Raw genomic sequence first — 15,054 nt, 5'->3', positions numbered from 1 at the left:
TTATGCTGAAGCTTCGAACAGTAGAATTATAGATTAACTATTAGCCAACACTTATAAGTTTGGGTTAATGGCTCATGGAAATCACTTTGTTGGTGGAAAAAATGCTATTCTATTACTGTAAAAAGTGGGACCTTTTTAATAGTAAGTAAAAAAAAATGCATAAAAGTTATGTTTTTGTATACACACACACACACACACACACACACACACACACAAACACAACTTTTATGCATTTTTTTTTACTTACTATTAAAAGGGTAAAATATATACCTTTAGTTATATCTAGATAATTCAACCTTTAATTGCAACTCAACATACTCGACTGTATGAGCTCGTGTTCTCTCAAGCTGCTCTGGTATCTACTCGTCATCCTAGTTGGTTTTTGTTTTTTCAACGGAAAAATCGCGCGGCGTGTGTTTAGTTGTCCTGATGTAGCTAACCAAAACTTTCTGTGGTACATACTAGCAAGAAATAAACGAACACAGCAGGTCTTTTGGAAGAAAAACCCTCAAAATTTCACAATGAGTGACGATGCGGACTCCCCTCCTGAGAGGGAAATGAAGGTATGTCTCTGTTAAAGTTGACTTCACAGGTTAGCATGTGTAAGTTACCGTGTCAGTTCATCCTTAATGTAGTGGCTAGTTTAGCTAGCTGGCTAGCTAAACAAGCCACTTGTCGTGGGTTATGTTTTCTGGTTTAGGTATCCTTATCCTCACGATATTTACTGAACTGTAATGACTACTTTGATACGATAAAACATTAAAGACTTTCACAGCGGTTTAAAAGCGTTTCAATTAAAAGTAGTTACTGCAGTTTTATTCATGCCATATTTTAGCCCGCTACTTAGGGTTAGCACCGTAGCCGGTGTGATGTTGTGCTTGTAAAGTTAAACGCCGCTGTGTTTGGTGGATTCGTCCTATTAAATTATGCATTTGTAAAATAATGTGTTCTAAAACACATTGCATTTTTTTTGTTTAAGTTTTATATATTGCTGTAACATTACAACAAGCCTTGCACCGATAGCTAACACGATATGGTAACGTGTTAGCATAGTTCTAATTGAGAGGCATTACAAACATTTGGCTTTGAGAGCACCCTTCAGGCTCACCAGCTATCTTGTCAACAATGTTTATTTAAAGTGTGTATTATTCTGTCTCGAAGACGCTGCGTTTGCATTTACCGAAGTGGACTCACAGTTGTTAACAGTTCATAACAGGTCACCATGAAATGAAAGTGTTTGCCTTTCGTTTTAGGATTTTCAGTTTCGTCAGATGAAGAAAGTCAGAGTGTTTGACCCCACCGAAGATTTGCCAAAAGACAGATCCAGCCTCCTTGCCATCTCAAATAAATATGGCTTAACTTTTGTGGGGCTTGACAGAACTCTCAAGGTGTACTTAACTCGAGATATTCTGGCTGCTGATAAAGGTGATGGCAACTCCAACGAAATAGGTATGAATACACTGCAGTTTTAAATAGTGCAATAATGACAGGTTAAAAACACAATGTTGTCATGACGGATACACCACATGTTTCATGTCATTAATAATTTTTGCTGTTTCACTGTCCACTAACATCTTCCTCCCTATTTTAGTCAAAGGAATACCAGCACTGACTGAAGTGACCGTGGAACTAATTTTGCACCACGTGGCTCTCAGTTGTGATGAGCTCACACTGTCTGTGTGTGGCATGTCTGAGGAAGCTGGCTTGTCGCTCACATTCTATGATGTCCGCACGTTCATGAACAAGGTAGTTATTTCAGTCTGTCTACCTAATGTGTTAACACAGTCGAACACCTGTTGCCAAATTTCACCTTGTCTGGTAAATGTAATCATGTTGTCTGATATTTGTTTTAATTTGCATTCCTTGCTTTTCCAGGGAAAACTACAGAAGCTACCATTTGCATCGCACCAGCCAGCTGTAGCACCTGACGTCTTAGTGCAGGACCTGAAGTGGAATCCTGCGCAGGTGTCTGTGTTGGCTGTCTGCCTCTCTGATGGCACTATAATGATTTTGGATGTTACTGACAGTGTCAATGTGCAGGCCAGGCTGCCTTCTTCAAGTGGAATTACCTGCAGTGAGTGACACTCTTGACATAATTGCTAAATTTATCTGCAGTCCATATCGCTGATGTGGTTCAGTAGTTGTTTACTTGCTTTGTTTACCACAGTTTGCTGGAGTCCAAAGGGAAAGCAAGTTGCAGCTGGAAAAATGGATGGTACAGTCACACAATATACACCAGTAAGTTATAATAATAAGAATTTTGAATTAAGAGCAAATTGCTTAACAGTCTTTGGAAGCTACAGGAACAGATTTTTCTCCTCTGTTCTAAAGGGACTGGAGGAAAAGAAAGTTATCCCATGTCCACAGTTCTTCACCCCTGGCGAAACTGTAAAAGGTAAGGTAGCCATACCTATGTATATAAAATTAAACTATGAAAATGGTCCATACACTAAGGTTTTTATCTTGGTGGTGATAGATTAGTAATAGATTGCAGTGATTCCATAAAATATTTCAAGTTGTATAGGAAAAGGAGGAGCTGAGTCTTGCTGTTTTGTTGATGTTCCAATGTCTTGTCTCTCTTTCCTATTTGTCTCTCACAGCTGTGGATGTGCTGTGGCTGAAAACCTATGTGTTTGCAGTAGCATATGCTGCTGGAGATGGCTCACTTGAGACCCCCCCTGAGCTAGTGTTGATCTCACTCCCTGTAAGTATGCCAGGCATCATTTTTTAGATAGATTTTTATCTGGGTTTATCAGGTTTAACAGACTGGTTCTACGGTCGAACTGCTGATCATAGTATGAAGCTCAGTTAAGACCATTCATGGGTATCGGGGGAAAAAAATCATCACTGCAGCTCAGTTATGGAGAGTTAAATTTATTATCCACATTTTTATCTTTTACCAAACTTGAATTTTCCTTGCTTGCGTTTCTAAGTTTTGTCACGTAAATTTTAAAATTAATTTATTTATCAGTAACTTGACAGTGATAACAATGCAAGTAACAGAGTTAAACACATGTATCTAGCAAATTAGTTATTGATCTGTGAAGTGTGTGAAAAAGATAATCCAGGTTCAAACTGTAACAATTCAATTTATACTTAAAATATAAATGCACAGCAGTTTTTAAACATTGTTTACAAATATATTTGTGTATTTATGCTTGATGTAAATACATTTAGATTATGGTTAGGAATTCATTAGAGCTGCTTTTAAGTCTGAAAATCTACAAGTCGTTTGATCACAGTCATCTTTATTCAGAAATATTCACATCATCCCCACATGAAGTGAAAGAGAGGAGGAATGATCCAGCAAACTGATCATCAGAACATCTAATTGTTCATCATTAGTGTTTTATGCCTCCAGAGCTTTATACAGGTTTTAATAATTAAACAGGGATTAAATCAGAAATGTTTCAGTGCAGAGAAAATGACCACAGAAGAAAAGCAAAGAATAACAGTGTCAATTGTTTTCAATGGTTGCCATTGGCAGCCATGAGTACCAAAAGAAACTTCACAGCATTTTTGCACACAGTATTCCTGTATGCCTGGCACAACCAGTCTGGAGGCATGCGAGTGCAAGCGGGTCAGTCAGTGGAGACATTTCTATGACACATCTGTGAAGGAACATAGATTTCCAGATGGTAGAAACAAAGATTTAAAACAAAAAACTTGATTATTCCTATGAATCTGTGATTTATTTATTTATTTCTTAGGCTTCAGTGCATGTAGTTCTGGTGCTCTGATGACATCACAGCTGTGCATGCAGTGACCAGTTCTTTGACCATAATTGGGCTTTTGTGCTTTCTTTTCATATTTACACTACTGTGCAAAAGTCTTGAGTCACCAGTCATTTCTTCATATTTTGCGTCCAGTCAGCTACACTTGTAGTTTTTTTTGTAATGGCAGAGAAAGCGCTATGCAGGCTCTTGGAAGGTATTTCAAGGTTTTTCTTTGGACATTGGCTGCTTTTCCATTATTTTTTTTTTCCTGTCCAGTCCTTGTATCTGACCATTTTCAGAGGAATGTTTTTGTGTGTAAATTGAAAAAGGCAACACTGTATCAGTCATGGGTTGACCTCCTCAGTGCCCATTAACAGTGTGGGATCATCTTAACAGACAATGTAACAAAATGCAACCAACATCCAAAGAAGAGCTTTAAATGGCCTTTAAGCGACTACTTAACCTCCTAAGACCCAAACTCTTCCATGGCATGCATTTTTAATTTCTCTTTGATATTTGGGCTGATTGGCACCTGATGAATGTAAAAACAAAGAATTACCAGATTTTTATGTATTTATTTAATTTTTACTTAATTTTTGTTTCTGAGAAAAATGAGATCCACATATGAGCATATTTGTTTAAAATTTCAATAGAACAGTGGCAGTATAATGTCCTCGTAAGTGGATATCAGGCCCTTGTAGAGCAAAATGTAGTATTTTGGTCTAGACAACCCAAAATGTGATGTCCATATTTGTGGACGCCAGGTCCTAGGAGGTTAAAGAAATTACAAGAAAGACTACATCAGAGAGTTCAGGCTGTGATGAAGAATAAAGGTGGTAATACCAAACTGTTGCTTGTTAAAATTGTACAAAGTTTGTTATATGCTGTATTTCCATTTCTGTTTGCAGTAGAGCAGGGCGATATGACCAAAAATATTTATCACGATATAGATTTGAAAATTTGCGATAACGATATAACTGACAATATAATTGACACTAGATAAAATACTTTACAACGCCACAACTTTATTAGTGCAAAAAACCCCATCAATGTATTTTCACTTAAACAAGCAGCTGTTTTTTTTATGTGCATTAAAGTTATATAAAAATGTAACAGTGCAAATTCCTTACTGACAGTTTAACCAAAAGGCATTTCCAGTGGAAATTGGCCGACATATCCTCAGCATAACCATGTATAATATCCACAAAACTTAAAAAGAGGTTATACACACACAATACAGTAATATTATGTTGAAGCACAGTACGTATCACTCCGCGAGGCTCCTGCCTACGATAGCCGTAATGCTCCGACAATCCATCAAGCGGCGCGGGTTTGTAGCTTAGCAAAGTCGTACTGAAACTTTTGACAGATTTTCTTTTTTTTTTTTTTTTTTTTTTTTGCCTGTCCCATTTGGTTCTTTAGCCATCAGAATTGTTGTCTGAAGACAAACAAGGATACCCAATGGATTTATTTTGCCAAATGGATCATCGTGGCATTGCCGTATTGGTCCATTTGATCGACCTTTGTTTTTATTATTTATTTTATTTTCAGTTGTTACAGACGGGACAGACATGAGTGAGGGATAGGAAAGTTAGAAAGAAAGAGGAAGGAAAAGAAAAACAGAAGGGGAGAGGGACAGTGAGAAAGGGGGGGGGGGGGGGGGGAAATCGCCTGGATCACCTGTTGAGAGAAAAAGAATAGAAAACAAGCAAAAAAAACCAAAGCAACATACTAAACACAACACCATCGCATTAATCTAGCTAAGTGTAAACAGCAGTAAATACTAAATATTCAATGTTGTTGTGCAGCACGCAGGACAGACAGCGCACAATGTGCTTTGAAGTAGCAGCCAAGAAAGGTGTAATTTAAGTCTACGAACAGTGAACACCCATGTGCACACCTGTGTGGATCAGCGCGCTTGTATTCAAATGGTTTCCACATGTAATGGTCTGCAAGAGCATGTAGACAGACAGACAGATGTTGACAGATTTTCGAGCGCTGTGTAGCACATAAAATCGTTTCGAGGTCAGTAAACACAACCAGAATTCATACATAAGGCACACGGGATTATAAGGGGGCACTGTCGATTTTCAGAAAAATCAAAGGATTGATTTTAAGTGTGCCGTGTTTTCCAAACAACACGGTAATAACAACGGCCCGCTAGCATGCTCCACCAAAAATAGTGCTTTGTTGTGTTTCTGACGGACGAAAGCCAAACCAGTTCCACACCACTGAAGTTGCAGCATTTTTACAAACCAATTCTGGTTCATCTGTTTCGTTTAACGATCCACTTTCGCTCTTCTCATTCTGCGTCGCCGCCATGTGCGTATGTAAACATAGGCACTGCGCATGTGTGTTTTACACATATTCTATCGTGATATTTCATTTTCGTATCGTTGCCCAAAATTACACCAGTATTACCGTGAACGGTATGATATGGCCCAGCCCTAGTTTGCAGATGTTCCAATAAATTGCTGCACCTGTTTCCCATGGGTAGCTCAAGGCATTTTAACAGTGTTAATGTCCAATAAGTTTTATTTATAAAGCTCAGACTTGTATGTGTGTCAGACAGCTTTACAGTCTGTATACCAAGACTCTTGAGGCCCACTCATCCCCCTTAAATTTGTTTAACAGAAAGCAGATTTAGCACAAAAACCCCAACCCTGAGACACAGTTTGATGTCACTGGCTGACAGGTTAATGCACATAAATTACTGTATGCATATTGGGGTTCTTTTTCTGCAGTTTACATTTTTGACATAAATTACAGTGCTACTGAAGTATGCCACTTCTCTACTATTTATTTATTTATTTATTTATTTATTTTACAGAAGAAGGATGAGAAAGTGGAGCCAAAGTTTCTGAACTTTGGTGAATTTGTTTTTGGAAGCTGTACGGAGCGTCAGCACCACTACTTCCTCAGTCACATAGAGGACTGGTAAGACTGATCCCAACTGATAGATTTGCTCCAACAGTGACCTGAAAGCCTGATTACTTATAAGCTAAAATGCTTTGTTTATGCCCTGAAAGTTTTGCGCTTTGTTTAATGTTAAGGTCATGGTAAATTGAAGCTTTGTCTCATTGATTTTATTTTTTTTCTTTCATCCAGGGACCTTGTGTTTGCAGCATCAGCAGCTTCCATTGAGGTCAGCGTCATTGCCAGACAAGACGATAAGGTAAACGCTAAAATGTGTGAAAATGTTTTAGGTTTGTCTAAATGTAGAGATAAATGAAAGTGGTCTTGAATGTATTGTCATTTTTCTACTTTGTCTTTACATCTGTTTGTTTTACTCGGTTAAAGTAAAATGCTTCCAAAAAACCGAGGAGGGTTGCATAAGTGTTACAGCAGCTTCTACTCAGTCACAACACTTTCCTTCTAAATAATTTAGATTAGCTAAGCTCCCACCAGGTCAAATATCCAATGCTTACCTGACTTTTTTGGTGACAGTTGAGCAAGCTTGTGCTTTTGCTGAATTTTTATCAATTAGGTAAACCAATAATTTTATCTGAGTGCTTCAGCGTTTTAGTGAATTAGACTTGATGCTTTTAGAAACTGTAAATACCCCCCCCCCCCCCCCCCCCCCCCCCCAAAAAAAAAATCTATTAATTTTCCTTGGATTTTGTTTGAATACTTACTCTCTGTAAATGGTGATGACCATGCCTTATTTTTACCCCTTTTAGATGTGGGAAATTTGGCAACTAGAAGATTCGAGCAGGGCTGAGCTTCGAGTGACTGAAACAAATGAAGACACTTTGCCTCTTGGCTTAGCTATAGACTACACCAGCCAGCAGGAAATCCACATAAGTAAGTGAATATGACTTTGTATGTATTTAGTTGCTTCACTTATCTGAGCAGAAGTTAATTTCATATATATAAAGATTATTACTGTTGTTGTTTTGCCTTGATTTTGTTTGTTTGTTTCTCTTTTTGTGGCATAACCTTCATAAGGACTTGGGTTACGATTCATGTTATTTCAGAATATATCAGACTTGTTGACTGTGTCAAATAAGCATGACCAGTCTGCGTACAGTACAATAAAGGTGATCTGTCTATGCTACAGTTGTTGACAGAAATACTGCTGTCATTTGATTGAGCAAATGTTAACAGACATAACAACTGTAATGCCTGACTCAATGGAATCCCAAAAAACAAAGCAGGGTTTTAAAAAAATGAGTAAATAAAAAAATTGTTACAATGTTGCTGTCTCTGCTTAAAGTCACTTTGAAAAAAACAAAACCATGACCTCATCTGGCACCTTGCCACATAGATGTACACGTTTCACAGTACTGGTGCTAGAAATGAGACCCAACACAGTGAGATTTATAAATATCATTAAGGATAACATTCAAGTTTAGTGAATAATCATGGATCACGATTTTGACATTTTCTATCATGGTAGTCAAAGCTTCTAAGAATTTGGATCGACACTGTTGGAAAAACGTGTGGATTGTGTGGGAAAAGTAATGCAGCATTTTGAACACTGGCGAAGCAGTGCAGTGTTAGTGCTCACCATGGATTTATTGTGTTTACGCTGTGAATCTGGTGATCAGTAGTGAGCTGTCTTCTAACTTGTGTGTCAGCAGAAAACTGTGGAAATAGATGGAAGAGGAATTAATGACTCGATCGCACCATAAGTCAGCAAAACACAGAGGCTCGTGTTCGTTTCGAGTGAATTTCTTTTAGCAGAGACAGGCGCATTATATTTGGTTGACTGTGGTGGGTGCATAGTTTCTAATTCTTTTTTTCTTCTTCACCAAGACACATAGTGACAGTCTCTTGTTAAAGAATCAGACAGCTGTGGTGTGAAAAACATCATTCAGCCCTCTTACCACGCTCTAAAGATAGGCGACGGTGCACGTCTCCTCTGCCACCAGACAAAAGTTAATTTGGTCATTTTTAAGTTTAGTTAAATTTAATTTAGTCGGTGTTATCTCTTGTAGCGCATTCCCTTGCCTTTGTTTCAACTTTAAAATGTTTTCTGGTGAGAAGTCCCCTAATGAGCCAGTGAAGCTTAAATCCGTCAGGTTTCTGTGTGCATACAGCATTCACCGCAGTGCTGTATTGCAGCATGTGTAAAGAATAGTGATAAGCTATCGTCTCAGTACACTGTTTTATCTTAACTGGCCCAGTCTGCCAGACATTCACGTAGAGCTGCTGTTGCTGTCTAGTCACATCTCTTCCTGTTCGCTCTACGATTCCCTCCCTCCCCATTACGGGGGAAAAAAACCCTGCAATTTGAGCAACATTATGACATGATTGTAGTCTGATCAAAACCTTGATCTAAAGTTAGACATTAGGTTGGAAAAGCAAAGGGAGAGTAGGAGGGAGTTATCTGTAGGGAAAAATGCACTCATTAAAATGGCTCACACAAGCTAGAGGACCATAACAAACAACAAAGCCCAGACAATCCTGTTGCAGAATGCTGATGAGGTTTACCGTGTGCCTCTCCCGTCTGTTCGCTCCCTCTCACCCTCTCTCTGCTTGCGTCTCTAAAGCTTTCAAACTTTAGTTTCATAACAGAAAAGCATTAGATACAGTTTTTTGGGGTGGGGTGGGGGTGTATGCTTTCTTTTTGTCTAAAACTTTAAATCGCACCGCTTCTTCAAGTGTATTTCTTGGCATTTTATTTGTCAGTGTGGGTGTGTATTTGTGTGTGTACATTGACACTGATTATCATGCATGTAGCTCATGGGTCAAATAGGTGCAAAGTCGGTGGATATTAACGACACAGTCAGAAAAAGCAACACTTTTTCATGCACTCATGAACAGTTATACTTGATAAATACAGTATTTTTAGATATAAAACGTGGTCATAGAGAAAACAAAGAGGACTGTGTGTTCAGTGTACTTTTTTGGCATTTCTGAAATGACTAGTATCAACTCTGACTAATGCATCTTTAATTTGTGTCGTGAATAGTCAGTTTCGTTATTTGAATGGTGGTTTAGACATGATTTGCCATTTTCTCTGCAGCCCACAGCATACTGCAAGGCTTTGGAAAGGGCAAGAAAGTGGGTGTGAGGAGCAGAAAATGTTTCAGGGTTTGGCGAGAAGAGAAAGGCATCTTACTCTTTTACTGAATTACGAATATTAGGACAGTTGTCTCTGTAACTGACTGGAGTATCTTTTTGAAATGAAGACTGGATACTTTTTTTTTTAACCACTAGAGGGCGTAAAGCTCCAACTTCAGTCAGACAACTATAGTGCGAACCTACTGTCTTAGTACTCAAATGTTCTTAAAACTTTTAAATATATTGTGTGGAGAACTGCTCAGTGTCTGACTTTGTTTATATCCAATCTTTCCACTCCCATAAAGCTGATGAGAAGACCTTGCCCCCAGCGCCCACAATGCTAATGCTTTCCACAGAGGGATTACTTTGTCCATTTGCTCTACTCAACCTCAATCCAGGGGTTAAGCAGCTAGTTGTGGCTCCTTCTAACCTGGCCTTGGAAGGGGAAAGACTTCCCAAACCTGGTAAGAAAACCTGTGAATTGGAACGATGTTTGCCTAAAATATTTCTTCAGTGCCCTAATAAGATAATGTATTGATTGCATAGTGTTTGAATTGTTACAGCTCCTCCTTTGGGGATTTGAAGTGACTATTTGTGCTGTTTTTTTTGTTTTTTTTTTAATTAAAGTAACTTATAACGTACTGTGTATGTGGCTGAAATGCACATAGATTTGTCTCTATGCACAGCTCGGCCACTGTATTCAAAATGTCAGGGAACACAGAGACTTCCACAAACCACTCCTATGTATTTTGATGGATTAATTCGAAGTTTATGAGAATGCACCCGTTTGTTGGAAGACATAATTACACACTAATCAAAGTACATTTGTGAGTACCGCATTCTTTTTTTATGTTAAATAAGCTAAACAAAATGAATGACTTAATCTTTAAGGAAGCAGATTTTCTGAATATATCCCTCTTGTTAATTTTGATGTCTTCTTTATGTCTTTAAATGTTTGATAGCTGTAAACTGTGTTCATACAACCACTAAAAAAGCAACTGAACACAAGTCATGGCAGCAACTCGGTGCATTTAGGCATGTAGACATATTGAGCATCAGAATGAGGCAGAAAAAGTGATTTCAGTGACTTTGAACAGGGCATGGTTGTTGATGCGTGTCGGGCTGGTCTGAGTTTTTCAGAAACTGCTGCTCTACTGGGATTTTGACACACAACCGTCTCTCAGATGATGCAAAAAAAAAAGCAAAATGAGCACCAGTTGTCTGGGTGAAAATGCCTTGTTGATACCAGAGGTTGGAGGAGAATGGCTAAACTACTGCGAGCTGATAGGAAAGCAGCAATAACTGCTTATTATAACCAAAAATATGCAGAAGAGCATCTCTGAATGCACATGTTGAACCTTGACGCAGATAGACTACAGCAGCAGAAGGTCATGGCGCTTTCAAAGCCCTGTCAGCTGAGATACTGAGCCTACAATTCACACAGACTCGCCAAAATAGGACAATAAAAGATTGGAAAAAATGTTGTCTTAGTCTTAAGTTTTGCTCCAATATTAAGATGGGAGTGTTGGAATTTGAGTAGTTCTCAACTAGGGCTGCCACGATTAGTCGACTAGTCACGATTACGTCGACTATCAAAATCGTCGACGACTAATTTAATAGTCGACGCGTTGTTTGCAGCTTTGTAAGATCCCAAAAGACGCAGGAATAAGTAGTAGGATTTAAGAGTGTAATAACGGACTGAAACAGAAGATGGCAGCACTGCATGTACAAAGATGCCAACTGCCGTTAAACCCCGGAGGAGAAGAAACTGTGTCCCAGAATTCATAGCGCAGCCCAGCTCAGTTTCCAACAATGGCGGCAGCTACTTAGTTTTAATGTTACTCTTATTATTCTTTCTGGTCACAAAATAAACGTTTAACATATTTTAAGTTAATGTAGCTGTGTAAACTTGAAATATCTGCTCAGTTTATCAAGACACCACATATTTTCAAAAGCGCTCCAACGTTTTCAGAGACGTCTGTTACCCACTAGCTCGATAGCTAGCCGGGGGCAAGGCTCACTAGAGCCCGTGAGAACACCGGACTCCCGGCAAATCGTTTTCAAACCCACCGCCGTCTTTCGCTACTCAGGTTAAACATGATATATAAGTCACTTAGATAACTTAAAAATGTTAGTGTTTGGCTTTTTTCAGTATTTGTTTCTGAGTAAATTGGTTTGGCTGAGATCAAAGTTATAGTTTTTACACAGCTGAATAAACGTCAAGCAGACAACTGATTATCAGAAGTGTGAGATGCTCGAGAATATACTCCGGTGTCCTGTTATATTTTAGATAGCAAGGAGCAGACGGCTGAGTTTATTAAACTCCACCGAAACAATCTGCAAATTTCATTTAAATTTAATAAACTATCTTGTCTTTATTTTTAGTTAGCACATACCTTAAACACTTAAAGCTGTAAGCTAATGATAGTTATATAAGAGCAGATGCATGCTGGTGCAATAAGCTGTACGTTTTACGTTCAATGGATGCATGATCTGATTAGTCGACTAATCGCAAAAATAATGGGTGACTCGTCGACTATCAAAATAATCGTTTGGGACAGCCTATTCTCAACCCAGTTTATCTCTTTATTACCACAGTACAGCCATCATCTGCTGGCTGCTTCCAGCAAACAAAGTTCCATGTGACAAAGCTCAGATAATCTCCACCTGATTTCATCTGATCTCTTGAGTTCATGTACTCAAATGGAATCTAGTCACCAGGAGTGACTCAGTCCAGTATTGCACCATTGGGATGTGGAGGGTTTGCATCATGATTTGACAAATCTGCTGCAACTGTGTGATTTTTTTATTTTATTTTTATTAAATTTATTTTTTTTCTGGCATCCTTTTCTTTAAAAAAAAAAAAAAAAAAAAAAATCAAAGTAATTTTAAAGGCAAAAAAGGTCCTACCCTGGATTAGCAGGCTGTACCTAATATAGCAGCCGTGTAGTGTATTGTTGGTTCTAGTAATATTTAGTAAAGAGTTTATTTCTCTAATTTTTTTGGTTGTTTTTCCACATGATGTTCACTGACATTTGTTAAATGTGACCAACTGTTTTTACCATGCAGTGAGCTTTTACTACATTCTCAAGTGCCTTCTATTCTATGAACAGTTTTTTTTTTTTTTTTTTTTTTTTTTTTTTTTTTTTTGTGGTTCAGTCAGGATCACTCGTAAAGGGGTCATTTCTACAGATACCTTTAAAAACTGTCAGAAATGTGATTTTAAAAATGTTTTTTCACCTTTCCACTTTTTTTTTTTTTTTTTTAAACTAGTAGCTTGTGCTTGTAGACAAAACTCACACTGCTTTAAATGTGATGAGATCAAATAAAAGTAATCTTTGTTTGTTTTTTTTTGTTCTTTCACAGGCTCTTTAGCAACCCAACCACCCAAAATTGCTGCCTCAATCCCATCTGCCCCAGCAGCATTTCCAAGCCTTGGTCTTACTCCAGCAGCTGCTTCCAGTTCTCCATCCCCTGCTACTTCTTCTGCCGCTGCACCATTCAGCATTGTTCCAAAAGCTCCTGTGTCATCAGCAGCATCAGGCTTCACTTTCTCCATCCCAACTACCTGCTCCACTTCAGGCCCTTCAGCTTTCTCCCTGGGGGGTTCTGCACCTTTTGGCTCAGGGTCATCCGGCTTCTCTTTTGCTTCGAAACCTCCCTCTGACACTCCCTCTGCACCTTCAGCTTTTTCTTTCAACAACCTTTCTGTCAAACCATCAGCAGCACCAGCTCTAACTCCTCAGAGTCTTGCTAAACCATCAGCAGCACCAGCTCTAACTCCTCAGAGTCTTGCCACCCCTGCGTCCCAGTCTGCAGTGAAACTGAATCTAAATGACAGGTACTGAACTATCACGTGTTTTTCACAGTATTAGTCCTAAGATGTCGATTTTTGTCTAAATGTTTAAAAATTGGTCTGCTTTTTCCAAAGATTTTCAACAGTGGAGACTACACAACCTCCTTTCTCCTTTAACTCCCCACTGTCCAAAACGGTTGCCACGACTTCCAGTAGTTTAACTGCCCCTCCTTCTTTAGCCAGCAAACCACCAGCTATTTTAGGTAAGAAAGGTGTTGTATTTAATGTAATTAAATTTATGTTGTAGTTTTTCTTACAAAGGTCCTCTTGGAATCTTAATTGCAAATGCATGTTGTCTGTTGTTCCAAATGTGTATCAGCTCCAGTGCATCCAGTTCAAACCAGTGTCTCTCCAGCAGTTGTCCAGAAACCTTCTCCTGCTGTCCAGACCCGTACCCAAGCTCCACAGGTCTGATCTCTTTGCTGCGAAGAAAGTTTACTGTTCTTATATCAAATAGGTTTCTTTCAGTGATGTGGTAGACTTTTTCGATGGATTAAAAAAAACAACCTTTTAATCACAATTCACCAATGACACAAAATGATGATGATTGGTGTTAAATTTGGTCACTCCCAAAGGAGGTGTTGTCATATAGAGCCCTGGATACGTAAGCAATTAACTAATTGCAGCAAAAAATATATTCACAAATCCTAAATAAAGTAACACAAAACAAACTTCTGTTTAACTGTGCAGTCACTGGTTGCTACTGGCAACAGACTTCAACTAAAACAAAGTGAAACTGACAGATTAAAAGTAATATCAGATGACAGGCATTTTGATTTTTTTTGTTTTAGTTCAGACTGTTTTTTGTGTTTGTTGCTAACAGTGAAAAGTAACTTTTGATATACTTTTCATGAAAAAGCAGGCCGGTGTCAGTGTGAAGGCCCTGGAGAAACAGCTACAGCAAAGGAAAGACTCTGATCCCATCATGGCTGGCATATTGGAGGAGGTGAGACATATCATGTACTGTCGTGCCATGTAGCAGTGGTTTGTCGGGGAAGAAATGCTGGTTTTGTCACGTGAATGCTTTAAATCTCTAATATATGGGTTCTTGAGCTTGTAGAGAAAAGAAAGTGATAAAATGAAATGCACCATATCAAGTGTGGACCTCAATCAGAATGCTTTTTAATTATATAAACTAACAAATAAATTATATAGAGAACATATAATACTATAATATAATTATACCAAATACATAATAAATAAACGCGACTGAGCTGGAGGTAGCAGAGTTGAAGGTGCTATGATTTTCACTGGGAGTAACCAGGAGGAAGAGGATTAGAAATGAGTGTTAGGGGGGACAATTCAGGTTGAATGTGTTACTGACAAAACTGTCCAGTATATCCACTATCTCACCTCTGCACATGTCCAAAGCATCTCAAAGGATGTTGAAGACAGAGCTGCCAGGCAGGACGAAAAGTCCTCAGAGGAGCTTTATAGATCCAGTTAGGGCTGTTCGATATAACGATATATATT

At 38.5% G+C, this 15,054-nt stretch overlaps 1 protein-coding gene across 6 annotated transcripts in view; it reads left to right on the top strand.

The window, feature by feature from the left end:
- Positions 1-239: 239 nt before the first annotated feature.
- nup214 (nucleoporin 214) overlaps positions 240-15,054 on the top strand; it is a 35,033-nt gene continuing 20,218 nt past the window's right edge. For 3 of the 6 annotated variants that reach the window (XM_040053292.1, XM_040053294.1, XM_040053291.1), the window contains exons 1-15: positions 241-563; positions 1,254-1,449; positions 1,592-1,746; positions 1,876-2,074; positions 2,168-2,238; positions 2,332-2,395; positions 2,601-2,704; positions 6,547-6,653; positions 6,825-6,891; positions 7,397-7,520; positions 10,031-10,189; positions 13,092-13,566; positions 13,657-13,784; positions 13,901-13,989; positions 14,441-14,527. In XM_040053292.1, coding sequence (XP_039909226.1) covers positions 327-563; positions 1,254-1,449; positions 1,592-1,746; positions 1,876-2,074; positions 2,168-2,238; positions 2,332-2,395; positions 2,601-2,704; positions 6,547-6,653; positions 6,825-6,891; positions 7,397-7,520; positions 10,031-10,189; positions 13,092-13,566; positions 13,657-13,784; positions 13,901-13,989; positions 14,441-14,527 — 2,262 coding nt within the window. In that variant the 5' untranslated portion in view covers positions 241-326. Of the gene's footprint in view, positions 564-1,253; positions 1,450-1,591; positions 1,747-1,875; positions 2,075-2,167; positions 2,239-2,331; positions 2,396-2,600; positions 2,705-6,546; positions 6,654-6,824; positions 6,892-7,396; positions 7,521-10,030; positions 10,190-13,091; positions 13,567-13,656; positions 13,785-13,900; positions 13,990-14,440; positions 14,528-15,054 lie in introns of all 6 variants that reach the window. The other 3 variants (XM_040053296.1, XM_040053293.1, XM_040053295.1) reach the window with 3 other exon arrangements.

Source organism: Simochromis diagramma, unplaced genomic scaffold (genome assembly GCF_900408965.1).
Source record: "Simochromis diagramma unplaced genomic scaffold, fSimDia1.1 OVJJ01000596.1, whole genome shotgun sequence".
In the NCBI taxonomy this organism is placed as follows: domain Eukaryota; kingdom Metazoa; phylum Chordata; class Actinopteri; order Cichliformes; family Cichlidae; genus Simochromis; species Simochromis diagramma.
This window is presented reverse-complemented; position numbering and strand designations above follow the sequence as displayed.